The following is a 24,205-nucleotide window of genomic DNA, read 5'->3' as shown; positions in this document are numbered from 1 at the left end:
CAGTGTGGGTGTGGCCAGTGCTGTGTGGGTGTGGCCAGTGCTGTGTGGGTGTGACCAGTGCTGTGTGGGTGTGGCCAGTGCCATGTGGGCATGTAAAACCCCCTACACAATCAGCCTCAATGTCTCCCTAAATATGTTAAAGCATAGTGCCATCCACACCATTGTTAATCTGACCCTAAAATTGACTCGCCTCTAATCCAATCTGTCCAATATAAGCAGCAGCACACATGTAGATAGGTAAACAGTAAACAAATAAACATTTAAAAGTACAATAAAAGAACAATGTAAACCAGGACAGTTTAGATTGAGAAAGGACTTTGTATTTATGCCAAATGGCGTAACAAGGCAGAAGGGAAGAAGACTGACTGTGGCAGGAGATTGAAACTAGTTAGAATAAAATGTTCTGGTGAAATAACAGATTCTAGCACAATGAGAAAATACTGATAGACTATCACAGACAAAGCCTCATTGCTGGCAATTTCAAAGTGTTTGGCTGCTTTTCCATGATTGAACGGAATCGGTATAAAATACCGACAGTCGGGATCCTGGCGGTCATAATCCCGACGCCAGGATCCCGACAGGGTTAACATACCGACACTTGCTGCAGTCTTAATTCCAATGGTATATTAGGCTCCCAGACCCATTATGAACTCCTGACATTCCGCCAGCAGTAAACTAATCATTATCTATCTACCAAGTCTCTTCTCAATGTAAACCTTGGGAATGGCCTTTAAAAAAATTTTTTTTTGTTTTATTTAGTCTTCAAAACTTTTTTATTTTATTTGGGGCGGAGTGTTATTATTATTATTATTATTATTATTATTATTATATAGTGCCAATAGGTTATTCAGTACCTGTGCTTATAGGAGCTGATTCAGCGATGGAGAGCAGCTGCGATCACCTGTCGCGATCAGTACAGATCCTGCACATGCGCCAATCATTAAGCATCAGAGTTGTGCATAAAACATCAGGCCAGAACTTTTCAATATTTTTTCCAAAGCCAGTTACCCTACACTATATATATTTTACTTTCCGCAAGAACGGTGTTTTGTTAAGTGACCGAGAGAGCTGTATAAAATTGGATCAGCCACCCAGCTGGTTTCTGAGCAAGAGTCAAATACATGGACGTAGTATTTTTTTTTTAAAAACGAACAATATGAGCTCATTAATAGAGACTAGAGGGAGCGATGTATCCAGCCGTGGAGAGAGATAAAGTAGATAAATTGCCCAAAGCAGCCAATCAGCTTCAAACTGTCATTTATCTAGCACAGTCTCTGAAATGACAGTTAGAATCTGGTTGGTTATTATGGACAACTTCTCCCCTTTATCTCTCTCCAAGGTTTGATACATCTCCCCCTAGACCATCTGTTCTTATAAACCTGACACATCTATATATTACAGTGAAGCTGAAATTTTCTTCTATAAAGTACATAGCAGTGAGTGGCAGTTGGGCATGAAATTATGTCACTGTCCCTGAATACCTGGGAATATTACAACAGAAGTGTTCCATTAAATAAAAGAATCATCATTTCTGGTTTGCTTTGACTTTGCTCGTGTGTCCAGGCTGCATGGAACAAAACCTATTTTATCTTTTTCAGAAGGGAAAAGCATATGGCTTCTTTCCCAAAGATGCGGTCAGCATAGAAGAAATCTTTATGACCGAGGAAATCGAGGTCCTTGCACAGGTAAAACTATCCAAGGTCTATTATTGATTATTCTATTTAAGTGCAATTGGAGGTCATTTTCCTCTGCAGTTGAAACATAATTGCCTACTTTTGAAAAAGCATGTCAGGGAGATTGTGATAGTAACACCAAGGAGCGCAGCGGTAAAGTGGGCGTGTCCTGCTACATCTGAGAGGCGTGTCATACATGTGATGGGCGTGTACTACGACATCTGAGAGGCGTGTGATACATGTGATGGGCGTGTACTGCTACATCTGAGAGGCGTGTCATAATACTGACTTACATCCAATGTAAATGAGCCCCAAAGCAGTTAGTAAGATCTACGTGTTGATAAAAACACACTGATACTTCTCAGAAAATATATGTAGCCATAGGGATCATTGTGCCTTATACCCAATGCAGGGAAATGATACTAATGACCCCATATGAATGTATATATCTCTGTTTTTTTTTAATATAACAGTGTCATAATGGGGTGAGATCACATCAGGGAGATTGCTAGACTCTTCAGGGAGTCAGGGAGATTGCTGCTATTTCAGAGAGTCTCCCTGACAATGGCCCTCATTCAGAGTCAGTCACAAGAAGCGATCGCTCTCTCTGAATGAAGGCAGCCGCTTCTTTTTTTTAGTGCGGCCTCCTGGTCCCTAGCTAAGCTGTGGGTTACCACCCACAGCTTAGCGACCGACCAGGGTGATGGTCGCGATGGTCACACCCCCCCGCCCTGCCTACAAAATGGGCCGAGCTGCCGATCAACATCGACAGCCGGCCCTTTTGTAGTGAGCTCCGGAGCGAGAGAGTTTCTCTCTCGCTCCGGAGTTTCTCTCTCGCTCCGTGCGCAGGACCAAAACATCGACCCGGTTGCGAGCGCACAGCGCTCGCGACCGGGCATGAATGAGGTCCAATGAGTGAGCGTTAGCAAGTTTGAGTTGAAACCTTAGAAGAACTGCAGAAACCCCCCGCTGGTAGAGCCAATCAGGTGCACATTGAGGGCCCGAGTTTGACAAGACAGAACAATAGTTTTTGCTTTGTTTTTTTCTTTCTAGGAAATTGACTTTATCTGCTTGAATGGAGGAGAATATTTTTTTGAAAACGAGGACAGTGTTTTGCATAAGGAAAATGAAGACATACTACTAATGGGAGAGAACACAGCAACGGATGGTAAGTCTATCAATGCGCTTGTACATACGGGGACCAAAATCAAAATGAGTGGAACTCTGCCGCAAGCAATGAACAGAACCAGAATAAGAATACTTGCTTATATCTTATTTTCACTTATTAGTAGCAATTTTTAGGCAGTGTAAAGTTACTATATGTATTTATGTACTCACAGTGCTATTTTTCAGCAGGAACTCAAGTGCCCGGTTCAGACCCGTTCGCTAGGCTGCGTTTGCACGTAGCTGGCCGATTTTTGCTATTTGGGCATGCATAAAAGACGCAGTGCGTGTGCGCAAACCAATCATTGCCATCGGGAACTGTTCGCTTGCTTGACATAGATGACTCGCTAGAATGAGTGACAGGACGAGCCGTTTGTGGGTGGTGACAGGGGGGGTCGATGGTAATGGGGGTGTGGTGGTGCAAATGTCTGTGAGTTTAAACACCATTTCAGGGGCGTACATAATTAAGATGCATCATCAGCGTACACGTCACATGGCTAAAATAAACACAGCAGCGTTCGCAGTGCTTGCGGTATGGTCAACCACAAGTGCTGCGTATGGGTCCGATGTTACCGATTGTTTCATACACTTCCTGGAGATGAGGAATGTTACTAAGGGAAAGTGGGCGTCTTGTGTCAGGCTGGTTGGCGTCTAATTTCATACCGTGATCGCACAGCAAAACATAGTGGGCGTACTAATGTCTTGCTTGCGATCGCGGGATTTGCATACTTTGACTGCGGATGGCTGCGTGCGAACGCAGCCTTGCAACTGGGTCTGAATCAGGCCCTCAGTTCCTGAACCTTTCATTAACTATGACGTAATGTCCTGGGCCAAAATGTATTTTCCATAAGATACCTTTTAGTTTAAAGGCCCTTTTGAGTGCCTTCTTTTCTAAATACTATATATAAAGGTACTGTATGTATATAAAAAATATATAAGCGTATATAATGTACAATTGTTTTTCCATAGCTCCACCCACAGTAGCTCCACCCACAGTAGCTCCACCCACAGTTCCTTAACCTATTTTTTTCCCGAAAAATAGCCCTGTGTATTCATATCCATCAGATGCTACTGTACTGTATTTACATACATTCAGCTTAAGTCCGGCATGCTGGCAAAACATTTCAAGCCTTCTTCCCTCTATCTCTTTTGTTCTATCCCTTATACAGTAATTTCTTTCAGATTTTTATTATCTATGCAAAAAATGTTCCTATTAATGGGTTGGGTATGAAATACCAGCAGTAGGGATGCCTGCTGTCAAAATGCCAACAGCGGCATCCCGATGCTCCGTATCCCAACAGGGGTCGGGTAAGTATTCTAACCCTCCCCCCTTCTCCCCCTAACCCTCCCTTCTTGCACCCTAACCCTCCCCACCCTGCACCCTTACCCTCCCAGTTAGTGCCTAAACCTAACCCTCCCCCCCATGGCACCTAAACCTAACTGTCCCCCCTTAGTGCCTAAACCTAACCCCCCCAGTGGTGCTTAACCCTAACCTCTTCCCAAAGTCTAACTCCACCGTGGTGCCTATACCTAACCCTCCCCCCGCACCTAACAGCTAAGAAGCCCCAGTATACCTTCGTTCGGGATGGCGGCTGTCAAGATTCCGGTGTCAGGGTATAGATTGGTGTCGGGATTTCGATGCCTATTTTTAGTCCCAGGTCGAGCTTCCAATGTCAGGATTTCGATGCCTATTTTTAGTCCCAGGTCGAGCTTCCAATGTCGGGATTTCGATGCCTATTTTTAGTCCCGGGTCGAGCTTCCAATGTTGGGATTTCGATGCCTATTTTTAGTCCCGGGTCGAGCTTCCAATGTCGGGATTTCGATGCCTATTTTTAGTCCCAGGTCGAGCTTCCAATGTCGGGATTTCGATGCCTATTTTTAGTCCCGGGTCGAGCTTCCAATGTCGGGATTTCGATGCCTATTTTTAGTCCCGGGTCGAGCTTCCAATGTCGGGATTTCGACGGCCGGCATATTGTCCTACTAACATACCGTCCGGCATACTAACTACATCCAGTCTTAATGATCGCTATGAGATTCAATTGTATATTTTTATCAGCACATTTTAATGCTTTAATGAAATTACTTTATCTACACCCATACAAAAGTGGTGTATAAATAACAATTGTGTAAAAATAAGATTTGCTCAATGATGAGTAACTCAGAAAATGTGCAACTCACACCTGTAAAAGGTGATTCAAAATCTCATCCTGCCCAAATAAAGGAAAATGTCACTTCTGGTTTACGTCCCCAAAAGCACAAGGTAAATTTGGCTCCTTCCAGCAGTCATGGCCGTAATTATTATTGTTATTTACAGTACATAGCGCACACATATTCCGTGCTTTACAGCGAATATATGGCCATTCACTCCTCACCCAGTGGAGCTTACAATCTATGGCCCTCATTCAGAGCCACTCGTAAGCGGCCGTACGCTTGTAGCGGTCCGATGTTGTCCAACCACGCATGCGTTGGTGTAACAGTGCGCATGTGCGTACGGCTGATTGCGATAATTTTTCCAGTCGTTCGTCGAATAGTGAACAGGAAGTGACATATCAAATGTGATTGACAGAACTGCCCGTTTTTGGGCGGTGACGGGGGTGGAGATGGGCAAACGCAGGCGTGGCAAGGCGTTTTTTGGGCGTACATAAATTATCTGATGCGAACGGCCAATGTGAACGGAACAAGTGTTACGTCACTGTCTGATCAACTTTCCATTCAAACTGCTTGCTCAGCTTGTGGTCTGGTATTCTCTACCACAATGACGATGGTCTCTTCGTTCCTCCCGCGGCTCATCGATGGTCTCCCGATTTATCAATTGAGGCCTCAAAAACTATCACTTTTGAATTGCAAAAATGCTTGTAAGGTGTATAGCCAATAGCCTTTTTTTATTAGCCAAAAACCGTACGCAGGTGAACTACTCAGCTGATATTTTCTGGGTTATACAATCAATTAGCTTACAAATGGCTTTTACATTTGCGTGTTTTTGATATTGTACGCATGTTTTTTAAAAAAAACTGTTTTAATAAAGGCCCTAGAAAAAATTTGATTGGCTAATGTACTTGGAAAATTAACAGAACGCATTGTATTGGTTATTGTATGAGTCATGTGACCTACAGCCTCACAAATATAATGTGAGTTATGATAGGCTTGATGCAGTGACATGCGTAAGCTAATTTAAAAAAACAAATTAAAGTAATAAAATATGCCTATAAAAAACAAAGGAAAACAATAGTATCATTCCTAAAAACATTTAATTTGGAAAAAAATAAACATTGGTGAAACCGTACGTATTCTGCAGGCCAAATGACACACACTTACAAGAATAAAGTTTATTGACAATGAAAATAAAAAAAGGATTGAAAACATGTGAATAGCAATTAAGGTAATTAATATACTGATTGGCATGCAACGATGAAAGTATGTTGGAAGAATGAAAGAGAAGGCAATCAAAAACTGACAGGGCCACTTCCGGAATTGAATTGTGTGAGCGTTCCCTGCAACGAAAGAGGAGACGGAAGGTCACTATTTTGAACGTTCGCTAGCTAGAGGAGGGGTTGGGAGACTATGGGGCGGAAGATTAGCTGCGAACGAAAATAAGAGCGAGCGCTTTAATTTACATTTTCCCGCTCGTACGCCGTACGAGCGAACGGCCACTTGCGTCCGGCTCTGAATCAGGCCCTATATTCCCTACCACATGTACATGCACACATATATACTAGGTTTATTTATTTTTGTTGTCAGGAGCCAAATAATCTACATAATCTATGTTTCAGGCGTGTGGGAGAAAACCGGACTACCCAGAGGAAACCCACACAAGCACATGGAGAATATACAAACTCCACACAGTTAGGGCCATGGTGGGAATCAAACCCAAGACCTCAGTGCTGTGAGGCAGTAATGCTAACCATTACACCATCCGTGCTGCCCTAATCCATCTGCGTATCTACAAAAATGGACACAAACCTGCAGAACCAGGCAGACAATTTTTCAAAAGACTAATGATATTTCCTCCGTACTTAGGAATAATATTTACTTTCTCCACTACTACCAATGTCCTGCCGTTCCTTGTACATAGAGGTCACTGGTCAGGAAGCAGGGTGGCATTGTATGTGATATGTAGTTATTACACAGTATGCAGTTCTATTTAAAAACAGACTGACAATGTGTTTGGTGCCTGAAGGAGGGGAGAGACCGATGGAACATGCTTCATGACTAATCTCATGCACATCCAGGGGCTGATTTTGAGGTGGGAATAAAGCAAAAAAAAAAAAGCAAGTAACTTTGGAGATTGCAAAAACTGCGCCACGCCGCAGGTGGGGTATATTTAAGAGGTCCAGATGGCTTTAGATGTGAGAGATGTGTGTCCAAACTCAAATCTAAATTGCAGTGTAAAAATAAAGCATACTTGTCTATTATCCCAGAAGGTTCGGGAGCCTCGCAATTTCTCGGTCAGCCCTCCATACCCCCAGAAGAGTGACCGGATCTCCCACATCCTGCCCACTCCCTAAGAAAGGGGCAGGATGGGGAGATTGCTGAGGAATCGCGATCTGTAGGAAAGGGGCAGGATGGGGAGATTGCTGAGGAATCGCGATCTGTAGGAAAGGGGCAGGATGGGGAGATTGCTGAGGAATCGCGATCTGTAGGAAAGAGGCAGGATGGGGAGATTGCTGAGGAATCGCGATCTGTAGGAAAGGGGCAGGATGGGGAGATTGCTGAGGAATCGCGATCTGTAGGAAAGGGGCAGGATGGGAAGATTGCTGAGGAATCGCGATCTGTAAGAAAGGGGCAGGATGGGGAGATTGCTGGGGAATCGCGATCTGTAGGAAAGGGGCAGGATGGGGAGATTGCTGATGAATCGCGATCTGTAGGAAAGGGGCAGGATGGGGAGATTGCTGAGGAATCGCGATCTGTAGGAAAGGGGCAGGACGGGGAGATTGCAGAGGAATCGCGATCTGTAGGAAAGGGGCAGGATGGGAAGATTGCTGAGGAATCGCGATCTGTAGGAAAGAGGCAGGATGGGGAGATTGCTGAGGAATCGCGATCTGTAGGAAAGAGGCAGGATGGGGAGATTGCTGAGGAATCGCGATCTGTAGGAAAGGGGCAGGATGGGGAGATTGCTGAGGAATCGCGATCTGTAGGAAAGGGGCAGGATGGGGAGATTGCTGAGGAATCTCGATCTGTAGGAAACGGGCAGGATGGGGAGATTGCTGAGGAATCGCGATCTGTAGGAAAGAGGCAGGATGGGGAGATTGCTGAGGAATCGCGATCTGTAGGAAAGGGGCAGGATGGGGAGATTGCTGAGGAATCGCGATCTGTAGGAAAGGGGCAGGATGGGGAGATTGCTGAGGAATCGCGATCTGTAGGAAAGGGGCAGGATGGGGAGATTGCTGAGGAATCGCGATCTGTAGGAAAGGGGCAGGATGGGGAGATTGCTGAGGAATCGCGATCTGTAGGAAAGGGGCAGGATGGGAAGATTGCTGAGGAATCGCGATCTGTAGGAAAGGGGCAGGATGGGGAGATTGCTGAGGAATCGCGATCTGTAGGAAAGGGGCAGGATGGGGAGATTGCTGAGGAATCGCGATCTGTAGGAAAGAGGCAGGATGGGGAGATTGCTGAGGAATCGCGATCTGTAAGAAAGGGGCAGGATGGGGAGATTGCTGAGGAATCGCGATCTGTAGGAAAGGGGCAGGACGGGGAGATTGCTGAGGAATCACGATCTGTAGGAAAGGGGCAGGACAGGGAGATTGATGAGGAATCGCGATCTGTAGGAAAGGGGCAGGATGGGGAGATTGATGAGGAATCGCGATCTGTAGGAAAGGGGCAGGATGGGGAGATTGCTGAGGAATCGCGATCTGTAGGATAGGGGCAGGATGGGGAGATTGCCAAGGAATCGCGATCTGTAGGAAAGGGGCAGGATGGGGGGATTGCCGAGGAATCGCGATCTGTAGGAAAGGGACAGGATGGGGAGATTGCTGAGGAATCGCGATCTGTAGGAAAGGGGCAGGATGGGGAGATTGCTGAGGAATCGCGATCTGTAAGAAAGGGGCAGGATGGGGAGATTGCTGAGGAATCGCGATCTGTAGGAAAGGGGCAGGATGGGGAGATTGCTGAGGAATCGCGATCTGTAGGAAAGGGACAGGATGGGGAGATTGCTGAGGAATCGCGATCTGTAAGAAAGGGGCAGGATGGGGAGATTGCTGAGGAATCGCGATCTGTAGGAAAGGGGCAGGATGGAGAGATTGCTGAGGAATCGCGATCTGTAAAAAAGGGGCAGGATGGGGAGATTGCTGAGGAATCGCGATCTGTAGGAAAGGGGCAGGATGGGGAGATTGCAGAGGAATCGCGATCTGTAGGAAAGGGGCAGGATGGGGAGATTGCTGAGGAATCGCAATCTGTAGGAAAGGGGCAGGATGGGGAGATTGCTGAGGAATCGCGATCTGTAGGAAAGGGGCAGGATGGGGAGATTGTTGAGGAATCGCGATCTGTAGGAAAGGGGCAGGATGGGGAGATTGCTGAGGAATCGCGATCTGTAGGAAAGGGGCAGGATGGGAAGATTGCTGAGGAATCGCGATCTGTAGGAAAGGGGCAGGAAGGGGAGATTGCTGAGGAATCGCGATCTATAAGAAAGGGGCAGGATGGGGAGATTGCTGAGGAATCGCGATCTGTAGGAAAGGGGCAGGATGGGAAGATTGCTGAGGAATTGCGATCTGTAGGAAAGGGGCAGGATGGGGAGATTGCTGAGGAATCGCGATCTGTAGGAAAGGGGCAGGATGGGGAGATTGCTGAGGAATCGCGATCTGTAGGAAAGGGGCAGGACGGGGAGATTGCTGAGGAATCACGATCTGTAGGAAAGGGGCAGGACAGGGAGATTGATGAGGAATCGCGATCTGTAGGAAAGGGGCAGGATGGGGAGATTGATGAGGAATCGCGATCTGTAGGAAAGGGGCAGGATGGGGAGATTGCTGAGGAATCGCGATCTGTAGGATAGGGGCAGGATGGGGAGATTGCCGAGGAATCGCGATCTGTAGGAAAGGGGCAGGATGGGGGGATTGCCGAGGAATCGTGATCTGTAGGAAAGGGACAGGATGGGGAGATTGCTGAGGAATCGCGATCTGTAGGAAAGGGGCAGGATGGGGAGATTGCTGAGGAATCGCGATCTGTAAGAAAGGGGCAGGATGGGGAGATTGCTGAGGAATCGCGATCTGTAGGAAAGGGGCAGGATGGGGAGATTGCTGAGGAATCGCGATCTGTAGGAAAGGGACAGGATGGGGAGATGGCTGAGGAATCGCGATCTGTAAGAAAGGGGCAGGATGGGGAGATTGCTGAGGAATCGCGATCTGTAGGAAAGGGGCAGGATGGGGAGATTGCTGAGGAATCGCGATCTGTAAAAAAGGGGAAGGATGGGGAGATTGCTGAGGAATCGCGATCTGTAGGAAAGGGGCAGGATGGGGAGATTGCAGAGGAATCGCGATCTGTAGGAAAGGGGCAGGATGGGGAGATTGCTGAGGAATCGCAATCTGTAGGAAAGGGGCAGGATGGGGAGATTGCTGAGGAATCGCGATCTGTAGGAAAGGGGCAGGATGGGGAGATTGTTGAGGAATCGCGATCTGTAGGAAAGGGGCAGGATGGGGAGATTGCTGAGGAATCGCGATCTGTAGGAAAGGGGCAGGATGGGAAGATTGCTGAGGAATCGCGATCTGTAGGAAAGGGGCAGGAAGGGGAGATTGCTGAGGAATCGCGATCTATAAGAAAGGGGCAGGATGGGGAGATTGCTGAGGAATCGCGATCTGTAGGAAAGGGGCAGGATGGGAAGATTGCTGAGGAATTGCGATCTGTAGGAAAGGGGCAGGATGGGGAGATTGCTGAGGAATCGCGATCTGTAGGAAAGGGGCAGTATGGGAAGATTGCTGAGGAATTGCAATCTGTAGGAAAGGGGCAGGATGGGGAGATTGCTGATGAATCGCGATCTGTAGGAAAGGGGCAGGATGGGGAGATTGCTGAGGAATCGCGATCTGTAGGAAAGGGGCAGGAAGGGGAGATTGCTGAGGAATCGCGATCTGTAAGAAAGGGGCAGGATGGGGAGATTGCTGAGGAATCGCGATCTGTAGGAAAGGGGCGGGATGGGGAGATTGCTGAGGAATCGCGATCAGTAGGAAAGGGGCAGGATGGGGAGATTGCTGAGGAATCGTGATCTGTAGGAAAGGGGCAGGATGGTGAGATTGCTGAGGAATCGCGATCTGTAGGAAAGGGGCAGAATTGGGAGATTGCTGAGGAATCGCGATCTGTAGGAAAGGGGCAGGATGGGGAGATTGCTGAGGAATCGCGATCTGTAGGAAAGGGGCAGGATGGGGAGATTGCTGAGGAATCGCGATCTGTAGGAAAGGGGCAGGATGGGGAGATTGCTGAGGAATCGCGATCTGTAAGAAAGGGGCAGGATGGGGAGATTGCTGAGGATTCGCGATCTGTAGGAAAGGGGCAGGATGGGGAGATTGCTGAGGAATCACGATCTGTAGGAAAGGGGCAGGATGGGGAGATTGCTGAGGAATCGCAATCTGTAGGAAAGGGGCAGGATGGGGAGATTGCTGAGGAATCGCGATCTGTAGGAAAGGGGCAGGATGGGAAGATTGCTGAGGAATCGCGATCTGTAGGAAAGGGGCAGGATGGGGAGATTGCTGAGGAATCGCGATCTGTAGGAAAGGGGCAGGATGGGGAGATTGCTGAGGAATCGCGATCTGTAGGAAAGGGGCAGGATGGGAAGATTGCTGAGGAATCGCGATCTGTAGGAAAGGGGCAGGATGGGGAGATTGCTGAGGAATCGCAATCTGTAGGAAAGGGGCAGGATGGGGAGATTGCTGAGGAATCGCGATCTGTAGGAAAGGGGCAGGATGGGGAGATTGCTGAGGAATCGCGATCTGTAGGAAAGGGGCAGGATGGGAAGATTGCTGAGGAATCGCAATCTGTAGGAACGGGGCAGGATGGGGAGATTGCTGAGGAATCGCGATCTGTAGGAAAGGGGCAGGATGGGGAGATTGCTGAGGAATCGCGATCTGTAGGAAAGGGGCAGGATGGGGAGATTGCTGAGGAATCGCGATCTGTAGGAAAGGGGCAGGATGGGAAGATTGCTGAGGAATCGCGATCTGTAAGAAAGGGGCAGGATGGGGAGATTGCTGAGGAATCGCGATCTGTAGGAAAGGGGCAGGATGGGGAGATTGCTGAGGAATCGCGATCTGTAGGAATGGGGCAGGATGGGGAGATTGCTGAGGAATCGCGATCTGTAGGAAAGGGGCAGGATGGGGAGATTGCTGAGGAATCGCGATCTGTAGGAAAGGGGCAGGATGGGAAGATTGCTGAGGAATCGCGATCTGTAGGAAAGGGGCAGGATGGGGAGATTGCTGAGGAATCGCAATCTGTAGGAAAGGGGCAGGATGGGGAGATTGCTGAGGAATCGCGATCTGTAGGAAAGGGGCAGGATGGGGAGATTGCTGAGGAATCGCGATCTGTAGGAAAGGGGCAGGACGGGGAGATTGCTGAGGAATCGCGATCTGTAGGAAAGGGGCAGGATGGGGAGATTGCTGAGGAATCGCGATCTGTAGGAAAGGGGCAGGATGGGAAGATTGCTGAGGAATCGCGATCTGTAGGAAAGGGGCAGGATGGGGAGATTGCTGAGGAATCGCGATCTGTAGGAAAGGGGCAGGATGGGAAGATTGCTGAGCAATCGCGATCTGTAGGAAAGGGGCAGGATGGGGAGATTGCTGAGGAATCGTGATCTGTAGGAACGGGGCAGGATGGGGAGATTGCTGAAGAATCGCGATCTGTAGGAAAGGGGCAGGATGGGGAGATTGCTGAGGAATCGCGATCTGTAGGAAAGGGGCAGGATGGGGAGATTGCTGAGGAATCACAATCTGTAGGAAAGGGGCAGGATGGGAAGATTGCTGAGGAATCGCGATCTGTAAGAAAGGGGCAGGATGGGGAGATTGCTGAGGAGTCGCGATCTGTAGGAAAGGGGCAGGATGGGAAGATTGCTGAGGAATCGCGATCTGTAGGAAAGGGGCAGGATGGGGAGATTGCTGAGGAATCGCGATCTGTAGGAAAGGGGCAGGATGGGAAGATTGCTGAGGAATCGCGAGCTGTAGGAAAGGGGCAGGATGGGAAGATTGCTGAGGAATCGCGATCTGTAGGAAAGGGGCAGGATGGGGAGATTGCTGAGGAATCGCGATCTGTAGGAAAGGGGCAGGATGGGGAGATGGCTGAGGAATCGTGATCTGTTGGAAAGGGGCAGGATGGGGAGATTGCTGAGGAATCGCGATCTGTAGGAAAGGGGCAGGATGGGGAGATTGCTGAGGAATCGCAATCTGTAGGAAAGGGGCAGGATGGGGAGATTGCTGAGGAATCGCGATCTGTAGGAAAGGGGCAGGATGGGGAGATTGCTGAGGAATCGCGATCTGTAGGAAAGGGGCAGGATGGGGAGATTGCTGAGGAATCGCAATCTGTAGGAAAGGGGCAGGATGGGGAGATTGCTGAGGAATCGCGATCTGTAGGAAAGGGGCAGGATGGGGAGATTGCTGAGGAATCGCAATCTGTTGGAAAGGGGCAGGATGGGGAGATTGCTGAGGAATCGCGATCTGTAGGAAAGGGGCAGGATGGGGAGATTGCTGAGGAATCGCGATCTGTAGGAAAGGGGCAGGATGGGGAGATTGCTGAGGAATAGCGATCTGTAGGAAAGGGGCGGGATGGGGAGATTGCAGAGGAATTGCGATCTGTAGGAAAGGGACAGGATGGGGAGATTTCAGAGGAATCGCGATCTGTAGGAAAGGGGCAGGATGGGGAGATTGCTGAGGAATCGCGATCTGTAGGAAAGGGGCAGGATGTGGAGATTGCTGAGGAATCGCGATCTGTAGGAAAGGGGCAGCATGGGAAGATTGCTGAGGAATCGCGATCTGTAAGAAATGGGCAGGATGGGGAGATTGCTGGGGAATCGCGATCTGTAGGAAAGGGGCAGGATGGCGTGATTGCTGAGGAATCGCGATCTGTAGGAAAGGGGCAGGATGGGGAGATTGCTGAGGAATCGTGATCTGTAGGAAAGGGGCAGGATGGGGAGATTTCTGAGGAATCGCGATCTGTAGGAAAGGGGCGGGATGGGGAGATTGCTGAGGAATCGCGATCTGTAGGAAAGAGGCAGGATGGGGAGATTGCTGAGGAATCGCGATCTGTAGGAAAGGGGCAGGATGGGGAGATTGCTGAGGAATCGCGATCTGTTGGAAAGGGGCAGGATGGGGAGATTGCTGAGGAATCGCGATCTGTAGGAAAGGGGCAGGATGGGAAGATTGCTGAGGAATCGCGATCTGTAGAAAAGGGGCAGGATGGGGAGATTGCTGAGGAATCGCGATCTGTAGGAAAGGGGCAGGATGGGAAGATTGCTGAGGAATCGCGAGCTGTAGGAAAGGGGCAGGATGGGAAGATTGCTGAGGAATCGCGATCTGTAGGAAAGGGGCAGGATGGGGAGATTGCTGAGGAATCGCGATCTGTAGGAAAGGGGCAGGATGGGGAGATTGCTGAGGAATCGCGATCTGTTGGAAAGGGGCAGGATGGGGAGATTGCTGAGGAATCGCGATCTGTAGGAAAGGGGCAGGATGGGGAGATTGCTGAGGAATCGCAATCTGTAGGAAAGGGGCAGGATGGGGAGATTGCTGAGGAATCGCGATCTGTAGGAAAGGGGCAGGATGGGGAGATTGCTGAGGAATCGCAATCTGTAGGAAAGGGGCAGGATGGGGAGATTGCTGAGGAATCGCGATCTGTAGGAAAGGGGCAGGATGGGGAGATTGCTGAGGAATCGCGATCTGTTGGAAAGGGGCAGGATGGGGAGATTGCTGAGGAATCGCGATCTGTAGGAAAGGGGCAGGATGGGGAGATTGCTGAGGAATCGCGATCTGTAGGAAAGGGGCAGGATGGGGAGATTGCTGAGGAATCGCGATCTGTAGGAAAGGGGCGGGATGGGGAGATTGCAGAGGATTTGCAATCTGTAGGAAAGGGACAGGATGGGGAGATTTCAGAGGAATCGCGATCTGTAGGAAAGGGGCAGGATGGGGAGATTGCTGAGGAATCGCGATCTGTAGGAAAGGGGCAGGATGGGGAGATTGCTGAGGAATCGCAATCTGTAGGAAAGGGGCAGGATGGGGAGATTGCTGAGGAATCGCGATCTGTAGGAAAGGGGCAGGATGGGAAGATTGCTGAGGAATCGCGATCTGTAGGAAAGGGGCAGGATGGGGAGATTGCTGAGGAATCGCGATCTGTAGGAAAGGGGCAGGATGGGGAGATTGCTGAGGAATCGCGATCTGTAGGAAAGGGGCAGGATGGGAAGATTGCTGAGGAATCGCGATCTGTAGGAAAGGGGCAGGATGGGGAGATTGCTGAGGAATCGCAATCTGTAGGAAAGGGGCAGGATGGGGAGATTGCTGAGGAATCGCGATCTGTAGGAAAGGGGCAGGATGGGGAGATTGCTGAGGAATCGCGATCTGTAGGAAAGGGGCAGGATGGGAAGATTGCTGAGGAATCGCAATCTGTAGGAACGGGGCAGGATGGGGAGATTGCTGAGGAATCGCGATCTGTAGGAAAGGGGCAGGATGGGGAGATTGCTGAGGAATCGCGATCTGTAGGAAAGGGGCAGGATGGGGAGATTGCTGAGGAATCGCGATCTGTAGGAAAGGGGCAGGATGGGAAGATTGCTGAGGAATCGCGATCTGTAAGAAAGGGGCAGGATGGGGAGATTGCTGAGGAATCGCGATCTGTAGGAAAGGGGCAGGATGGGGAGATTGCTGAGGAATCGCGATCTGTAGGAATGGGGCAGGATGGGGAGATTGCTGAGGAATCGCGATCTGTAGGAAAGGGGCAGGATGGGGAGATTGCTGAGGAATCGCGATCTGTAGGAAAGGGGCAGGATGGGAAGATTGCTGAGGAATCGCGATCTGTAGGAAAGGGGCAGGATGGGGAGATTGCTGAGGAATCGCAATCTGTAGGAAAGGGGCAGGATGGGGAGATTGCTGAGGAATCGCGATCTGTAGGAAAGGGGCAGGATGGGGAGATTGCTGAGGAATCGCGATCTGTAGGAAAGGGGCAGGACGGGGAGATTGCTGAGGAATCGCGATCTGTAGGAAAGGGGCAGGATGGGGAGATTGCTGAGGAATCGCGATCTGTAGGAAAGGGGCAGGATGGGAAGATTGCTGAGGAATCGCGATCTGTAGGAAAGGGGCAGGATGGGGAGATTGCTGAGGAATCGCGATCTGTAGGAAAGGGGCAGGATGGGAAGATTGCTGAGCAATCGCGATCTGTAGGAAAGGGGCAGGATGGGGAGATTGCTGAGGAATCGTGATCTGTAGGAACGGGGCAGGATGGGGAGATTGCTGAAGAATCGCGATCTGTAGGAAAGGGGCAGGATGGGGAGATTGCTGAGGAATCGCGATCTGTAGGAAAGGGGCAGGATGGGGAGATTGCTGAGGAATCACAATCTGTAGGAAAGGGGCAGGATGGGAAGATTGCTGAGGAATCGCGATCTGTAAGAAAGGGGCAGGATGGGGAGATTGCTGAGGAGTCGCGTTCTGTAGGAAAGGGGCAGGATGGGAAGATTGCTGAGGAATCGCGATCTGTAGGAAAGGGGCAGGATGGGGAGATTGCTGAGGAATCGCGATCTGTAGGAAAGGGGCAGGATGGGAAGATTGCTGAGGAATCGCGAGCTGTAGGAAAGGGGCAGGATGGGAAGATTGCTGAGGAATCGCGATCTGTAGGAAAGGGGCAGGATGGGGAGATTGCTGAGGAATCGCGATCTGTAGGAAAGGGGCAGGATGGGGAGATGGCTGAGGAATCGTGATCTGTTGGAAAGGGGCAGGATGGGGAGATTGCTGAGGAATCGCGATCTGTAGGAAAGGGGCAGGATGGGGAGATTGCTGAGGAATCGCAATCTGTAGGAAAGGGGCAGGATGGGGAGATTGCTGAGGAATCGCGATCTGTAGGAAAGGGGCAGGATGGGGAGATTGCTGAGGAATCGCGATCTGTAGGAAAGGGGCAGGATGGGGAGATTGCTGAGGAATCGCAATCTGTAGGAAAGGGGCAGGATGGGGAGATTGCTGAGGAATCGCGATCTGTAGGAAAGGGGCAGGATGGGGAGATTGCTGAGGAATCGCAATCTGTTGGAAAGGGGCAGGATGGGGAGATTGCTGAGGAATCGCGATCTGTAGGAAAGGGGCAGGATGGGGAGATTGCTGAGGAATCGCGATCTGTAGGAAAGGGGCAGGATGGGGAGATTGCTGAGGAATAGCGATCTGTAGGAAAGGGGCGGGATGGGGAGATTGCAGAGGAATTGCGATCTGTAGGAAAGGGACAGGATGGGGAGATTTCAGAGGAATCGCGATCTGTAGGAAAGGGGCAGGATGGGGAGATTGCTGAGGAATCGCGATCTGTAGGAAAGGGGCAGGATGTGGAGATTGCTGAGGAATCGCGATCTGTAGGAAAGGGGCAGCATGGGAAGATTGCTGAGGAATCGCGATCTGTAAGAAATGGGCAGGATGGGGAGATTGCTGGGGAATCGCGATCTGTAGGAAAGGGGCAGGATGGCGTGATTGCTGAGGAATCGCGATCTGTAGGAAAGGGGCAGGATGGGGAGATTGCTGAGGAATCGTGATCTGTAGGAAAGGGGCAGGATGGGGAGATTTCTGAGGAATCGCGATCTGTAGGAAAGGGGCGGGATGGGGAGATTGCTGAGGAATCGCGATCTGTAGGAAAGAGGCAGGATGGGGAGATTGCTGAGGAATCGCGATCTGTAGGAAAGGGGCAGGATGGGGAGATTGCTGAGGAATCGCGATCTGTTGGAAAGGGGCAGGATGGGGAGATTGCTGAGGAATCGCGATCTGTAGGAAAGGGGCAGGATGGGAAGATTGCTGAGGAATCGCGATCTGTAGAAAAGGGGCAGGATGGGGAGATTGCTGAGGAATCGCGATCTGTAGGAAAGGGGCAGGATGGGAAGATTGCTGAGGAATCGCGAGCTGTAGGAAAGGGGCAGGATGGGAAGATTGCTGAGGAATCGCGATCTGTAGGAAAGGGGCAGGATGGGGAGATTGCTGAGGAATCGCGATCTGTAGGAAAGGGGCAGGATGGGGAGATTGCTGAGGAATCGCGATCTGTTGGAAAGGGGCAGGATGGGGAGATTGCTGAGGAATCGCGATCTGTAGGAAAGGGGCAGGATGGGGAGATTGCTGAGGAATCGCAATCTGTAGGAAAGGGGCAGGATGGGGAGATTGCTGAGGAATCGTGATCTGTAGGAAAGGGGCAGGATGGGGAGATTGCTGAGGAATCGCAATCTGTAGGAAAGGGGCAGGATGGGGAGATTGCTGAGGAATCGCGATCTGTAGGAAAGGGGCAGGATGGGGAGATTGCTGAGGAATCGCGATCTGTTGGAAAGGGGCAGGATGGGGAGATTGCTGAGGAATCGCGATCTGTAGGAAAGGGGCAGGATGGGGAGATTGCTGAGGAATCGCGATCTGTAGGAAAGGGGCAGGATGGGGAGATTGCTGAGGAATCGCGATCTGTAGGAAAGGGGCGGGATGGGGAGATTGCAGAGGATTTGCAATCTGTAGGAAAGGGACAGGATGGGGAGATTTCAGAGGAATCGCGATCTGTAGGAAAGGGGCAGGATGGGGAGATTGCTGAGGAATCGCGATCTGTAGGAAAGGGGCAGGATGTGGAGATTGCTGAGGAATCGCGATCTGTAGGAAAGGGGCAACATGGGAAGATTGCTGAGGAATCGCGATCTGTAAGAAATGGGCAGGATGGGGAGATTGCTGGGGAATCGCGATCTGTAGGAAAGGGGCAGGATGGGGTGATTGCTGAGGAATCGCGATCTGTAGGAAAGGGGCAGGATGGGGAGATTGCTGAGGAATCGTGATCTGTAGGAAAGGGGCAGGATGGGGAGATTTCTGAGGAATCGCGATCTGTAGGAAAGGGGCGGGATGGGGAGATTGCTGAGGAATCGCGATCTGTAGGAAAGGGGCGGGAAGGGGAGATTGCTGAGGAATCGCGATCTGTAGGAAAGGGGCAGGATGGGGAGATTGCTGAGGAATCACGATCTGTAGGAAAGGGGCAGGATGGGGAGATTGCTGAGGAATCGCGATCTGTAGGAAAGGGGCAGGGCTAACATGTTGCATTAGCATAATCTTAGCCCTGGCCCCTCAATACGGATCCGCGAATTGTGACATTTTGCTTTAGCGGCGGCGGAGTCTAATGATGTAAAGACCCGATCCTGTCCCTTCCTCCCTCTCCCTTACCCCCCCCCCCAAAAAAAAAAGTGGCCAGCCGCATCCCCTCTTCAGGTTTCTCCCGGAGAAGAAATTTAAAAAAACGTAGGCAAGAATGAAATAAAGGTGTCCAGCATTTGTGGGATACATGCAAATGCGGACAGTATTTACCCTGCATGCAAAATAAATAAATGAATAAATAAAATGTATTTGCATCTCTTGCATTGTGACATGGTTTGTACCAGATACAAAGTTACTTGATTTCTTTGATATGCTCCAAACTCAGAAACAGCCCTAGCTCCGTCCTGAGCTCAAAACAATCAGTAAATGTTTATACTGTCAGATAGTGAAATATTACATATTTTATTCTTCAGGTGGAATCCCTACACAAGTTGATGTCACCCACCAGGAATTAGATAAGGAAGCTCCTGATAAATCGGATTGGGGTCCATCAGGCATCGCAGTGTGGTTTGGCATGGGTAGAGCTCATGATAAACAAGATATAAAAACTGATGTCAATCTTAATCAAGAGGATGGATTGCCGAATAGAGAAACTGCAATCAATGAACAAGTTGAACCCAAAGAATTGGAGGAGAATCAGGCTGAAATATCTGGTTGGTTGGGTGGCGACATCAAAAAGTCTCTGCCTTTTAGAGAAGGAGACACAGAGGCTGAGCCTCTGGAAGAGGACAGAGATACCCTGACGCCACATGAAAACATTGCTGGTGAAACAGATGGAGTAAATATATCCGCACACACACAAGAACCTGACCAGGAAAATAATAATAGTAATGACAGTGGAGAGCCTCAGGCAAAATGGTTTAACTTTGCCATTAAAGATGTTTTAAGTTTTGCGACAAAGAATGAACTCAAGAAAGAAGAATTACACCAAAGTGTGGATGAGGGTGATGACGAAAGAACATCAAAGAACAGGAGTCCAAAACATGGTGAATCTATGGACATCAATGGTGAGGGTGATAAAGTAGATGTCTCTGTAGTGGGCCAATGGACAGATGATGAGACAAAATCCACTGAAATAAATCCTGGAAGTCCTACTGAGGATATCGCTGTAACCTCTGCACCTGAGAAAGGTGGGTCTAATGATGACAAGAAAGACAGTGCAGAAATAGTATTAAGTCAAGTTGACCAGCAAACCGTAAGTACAGTAGAACACTGTATCTGAAAGGCAAGATATCAAAAGCCCAGGGAATTCAGACAGTCTGGCTCCTGCCACAATTGTGAGCAAACATGTATCTACGGAATCAGTATGATTTTCCGCCGGCCGTTCAAATCCCGACAGCGGCAGCCCGGCAAGGGTGAAAATCCCGATCGTTAAATAAGGTAAGTATCGCTAACCTTTCTCCCACCCCTAACCCTAACCTTCCCTTAGGGGTGCCTAACCCTAACCTTCCCCCCAAGTGCGAAACCCTAACCCCCCTCTAAGTGCCTAAACCTAACACCCACTTCCCTGCAGCCTAACCCTAAGTCTCCCGGGGGGTGCCTAACCATAACCCCCCTTCCCCTACCCTAACCCTAACCCTGCCCGGGAGCTGCCTAACCCTCCCCTCCTGTGGCTGTCCACACCTGGCTTACCTTCGATCGGGATGCCGGGCATTGGGCTCCCGGCGTAGGGCTAATGACAGGCGTCAGGATTTTGATGCCTGTCATTGGACCCTTGCCGGGATTAGACAGTCGGGATGCTCACTGTATACCGTATCAACACCTTGGTTTCAGTCTGTTGTGTGAAACCTTATGAAATTAGGAAAAGATGATAGTGTTAGGATAAGGGGAAGAGATCCGCTAGCGCTTGGAGAGATGGGACATGAGATGCAGTTTTCTTACTCATCCGTAAACCATCATTGGTTCCATGTTTGCTGAATTAGCGCATTCTAGAAAAGATATTTCTTTAGCAAAGTGTTCAGAACAAAACACAGATCTTAAAGGTGGTTATACGCCTAGCAGATATATCTGCAGATGATGGTCATTCATATACTCTGAACGACCATCATCTTCCAGGCAGCCGCTGTGTCCCGCTGCGCGGGGGGGCGGATCTGGGGTGGGTCAGTCCCCCTCCCCACGGATAATGCTGCATGTGTATGGTCGATCGCCCGATCACCCGTACACACTTGCCGAATGGACAGATATGTCTGCAGATATATCTGTCCATCGGCTGTGCTGCACAGCTGACGCGATATGTCTGTGAACAGACATATGGCGGGTACACACTGGCCGACGGGCACCAGATATATTGGCCGAGCAATATATCTGCACTCTATCTTGATTCCAGTGATGCTGTAATGTCAACCAAATTGAAAGTTTGTGATAGTTGCTTTTGTCATCGTTTGGGTTCCTGCAGATGAATCATTTTGTGCTGCAGTGGGAGTGTCCACACAGTGCGAGTCCGAAGAAACAGCAGCCAGTGAACATTGTACATTTAAATCAACCTCGGACCAGCCCTACAGGAAACCACATCATCAGGAGGAGAGCTGTGCGGCAGGAGTACAACCACCATCTGACATTAGTATACTACCATTGGCAGGTGAGATCAATGGAGGATCTGTGATTTATCTATATTTATAGGGCAGAAATGCATGGGCCAATGCCGCAGGCTGATTTTCTACAAACTGAGGGGGGTGGGCTGGGACGGCTGCAGATGCGGCTACTTCCAAATATAGGTGGAGATCCATATCTATTTCCAAGACCGGATATGCGGACTAATTACATGAGACTGTGATTCAGGCCCTTCTGTTTCCTTCTAGAATCATGACAATAATATATCTAAAGGAACAAAAGGAAAATAGACGTAAGACACAGCAGAGTCTAGGGAAAATATCACTAATGGCGTATAATCCGTTAATTGTGCAGAATGAACACAGATGGATATAAAGATAGAGGGCCTCATTCAGAGGTGCACGCAATGCTGAGAAATGATTTGCTACTGCGTGAAAAGTCCTGAAAACCCCCACAGCGCATGCGTTAGACACATTGTACGCACAATTCCATTGCGATTGGGGCAGATGGTAACAGATTTGGGGCAGTATAAAGTGATGGATGATCCTGGGAGGTGGCCTGAAGTGAACGCAAAAAATATATATATGTCCCATGGGCATGTGAATGAAAGCAGCAGCATTCTCAGGCGTACGGCAGCAGCCACAGGCACCATGTTTAGACGGGGACACTTCACCTGCCATAGGGTTGGTGCACATGTTGTTGGTGCATGCTTTGGTATTACGGTGTGCAGGGACGCTGAAAGTTGGGTGTCTCAGGGCATGCACATTCATTCATGAGCAGGCTACTACACCAGGGGTAGGCAGAAACTAGCATTTACATATTATCACCGCCTCCACTACGCAAACAGACGCAGCAGCGAACGCACCGGGCGTCTACCCCTGGATCAGGCCTATAGTGTACGCACTGTTCTCATCCCCATATTTGGAACTGCATCCTACCATGAAGTGTAACTGCTGTGAGAGGATAATGATTGAGTTAGTGTTTTCCTGAAGGGGAAGGATCTCAGAGAGGAAGTGGAACAGCCAGTTACTAAAGCATGCAGTGATCGGGTTCTGCGTGGTTCATACCTTTAGAATGTGCAGAAAAACACTAGAAAACCAACATCAGATATCATTTTTGTGTGGTTTCAATAAGACAAATACTGTGCTACAAATAAAATATATGTTTAGGGCCTCTACAAAATGTTAATTCATATTCCTTGAGGATGGCTTCTATATTCATTGGCATTTGCAGGCTTGGATTAATTTATTATAGCATGCAATATTACAAAGAATACAGTGTATCTATCATGTCTTTATTACAACAGAAATATTGATGTCACTGTTTTGGAAATACTTTGAAGACCACTCGCCGATTGTCGGTCCTCTGGGATCTCCAGTTACAAATGCTATACACAAGGTACGGGACTTATTTATAAGGCAAACTATTTAAACATGTTATATGTGTTCTGTTAATAGGAAGTGACATCCTTCTCCATTTGTCATTATTTAATCAGGTGTAGAGCTTTTTGTCTGAAAAGATTTTTTTTAAATTAAAAAATATCAAAAATTTTATAATAGAGCAGATATATTGGGTCAAAAAAGAAAACCTATTGGCACTTCATAGTACATACCAAGTTTTATTCTAATAAAGCCCCAATACCAAACGCAATACAATGATAATCATTCATAACAGAGGATAATTCACTCTCGCCTTGGGCCAACGCATTTCGTCACACTTCATCAGGAATTTGTCCTGACTCCTTGGGGAATAAGTACGAATAGCATAAAAAAATCTAAATATAGATGAATCAGTGGAACACGGCGTGTGTTTCAAATAGGCAATTATTTCCATAGTTGAGATAATCAGTAAAAGTTAATCAAAATGTCCGGTTGAGAATGATTACAATTATATATTCCACAGGTTCTCAAACACGGTCCTCGGGAGCCCAAACAGTGCAAGTTTTCCAGGTCTCCTCACAGAATCACAAATGAAATAATTAGCTCCACCTGTGGATCTTTTAAAATGTGTCAGTGAGTAATGACTACACCTGTGAACCTGCTGGGTGACCTGGAAAACATGAACTGTGTGGGGTCCTGAGGACAGAGTATGTGAACCACTGATAGATTCTATATTCATTGTCTATTCTCATACAAGATCAAACAGCAAATATTCAGTATATATCTCCAAGATACAGTTATGTCTAAAACAACACAAATCAGAATAGTGTTGCATTCACTCTCTGATAACATTAAATCCATTTAATTCTCACATTCATATTGGGTCAACTCAAGTAATATATTTAACACCACAGCTACAGTTGAAATATCTAACTATAAAACACACTCACATTAAGCCATCTCCAATAGAGTTTATCAGCATATACAATTTCTATATATTACATGTATTAAATGCACTTTGTCACTGTTCTATTTTCAAAGAAGATCTACTGTATTTACTAAGAAATATGTCAAAATCTCTCACTGGGCATTCTAGGCCAGTGCCCAGAACTCATGGTTTACCTCAATGCATTTGGGGTAAACCATGAGTTCCCACCACCATTTTCTTTCTAGGATGCCTCTGTAATGCGGCATTATACAG

The 24,205-nt window shown here is 48.6% G+C and overlaps 1 protein-coding gene across 1 annotated transcript in view; it reads left to right on the top strand.

Moving 5' to 3' along the window:
• Nucleotides 1-24,205, top strand: part of MIA2 (MIA SH3 domain ER export factor 2) — a 143,721-nt gene that overhangs the window by 12,716 nt on the left and 106,800 nt on the right. Inside the window, exons 3-8 of the mRNA XM_088464616.1 lie at nucleotides 1,599-1,685; nucleotides 2,727-2,841; nucleotides 19,489-20,205; nucleotides 21,492-21,653; nucleotides 22,601-22,603; nucleotides 22,932-23,027. Of these exons, the coding sequence (XP_088320742.1) occupies nucleotides 1,599-1,685; nucleotides 2,727-2,841; nucleotides 19,489-20,205; nucleotides 21,492-21,653; nucleotides 22,601-22,603; nucleotides 22,932-23,027 (1,180 nt within the window). The remainder of the gene's footprint in view (nucleotides 1-1,598; nucleotides 1,686-2,726; nucleotides 2,842-19,488; nucleotides 20,206-21,491; nucleotides 21,654-22,600; nucleotides 22,604-22,931; nucleotides 23,028-24,205) is intronic.

The sequence above is a fragment of the Taudactylus pleione genome, unplaced genomic scaffold, assembly GCF_031769625.1.
Source record: "Taudactylus pleione unplaced genomic scaffold, aTauple2 ptg001720l, whole genome shotgun sequence".
NCBI lineage: Eukaryota > Metazoa > Chordata > Amphibia > Anura > Myobatrachidae > Taudactylus > Taudactylus pleione.
Note: the sequence above shows the minus strand (reverse complement) of the source record. Positions and strands in the feature narration are given on the sequence as shown.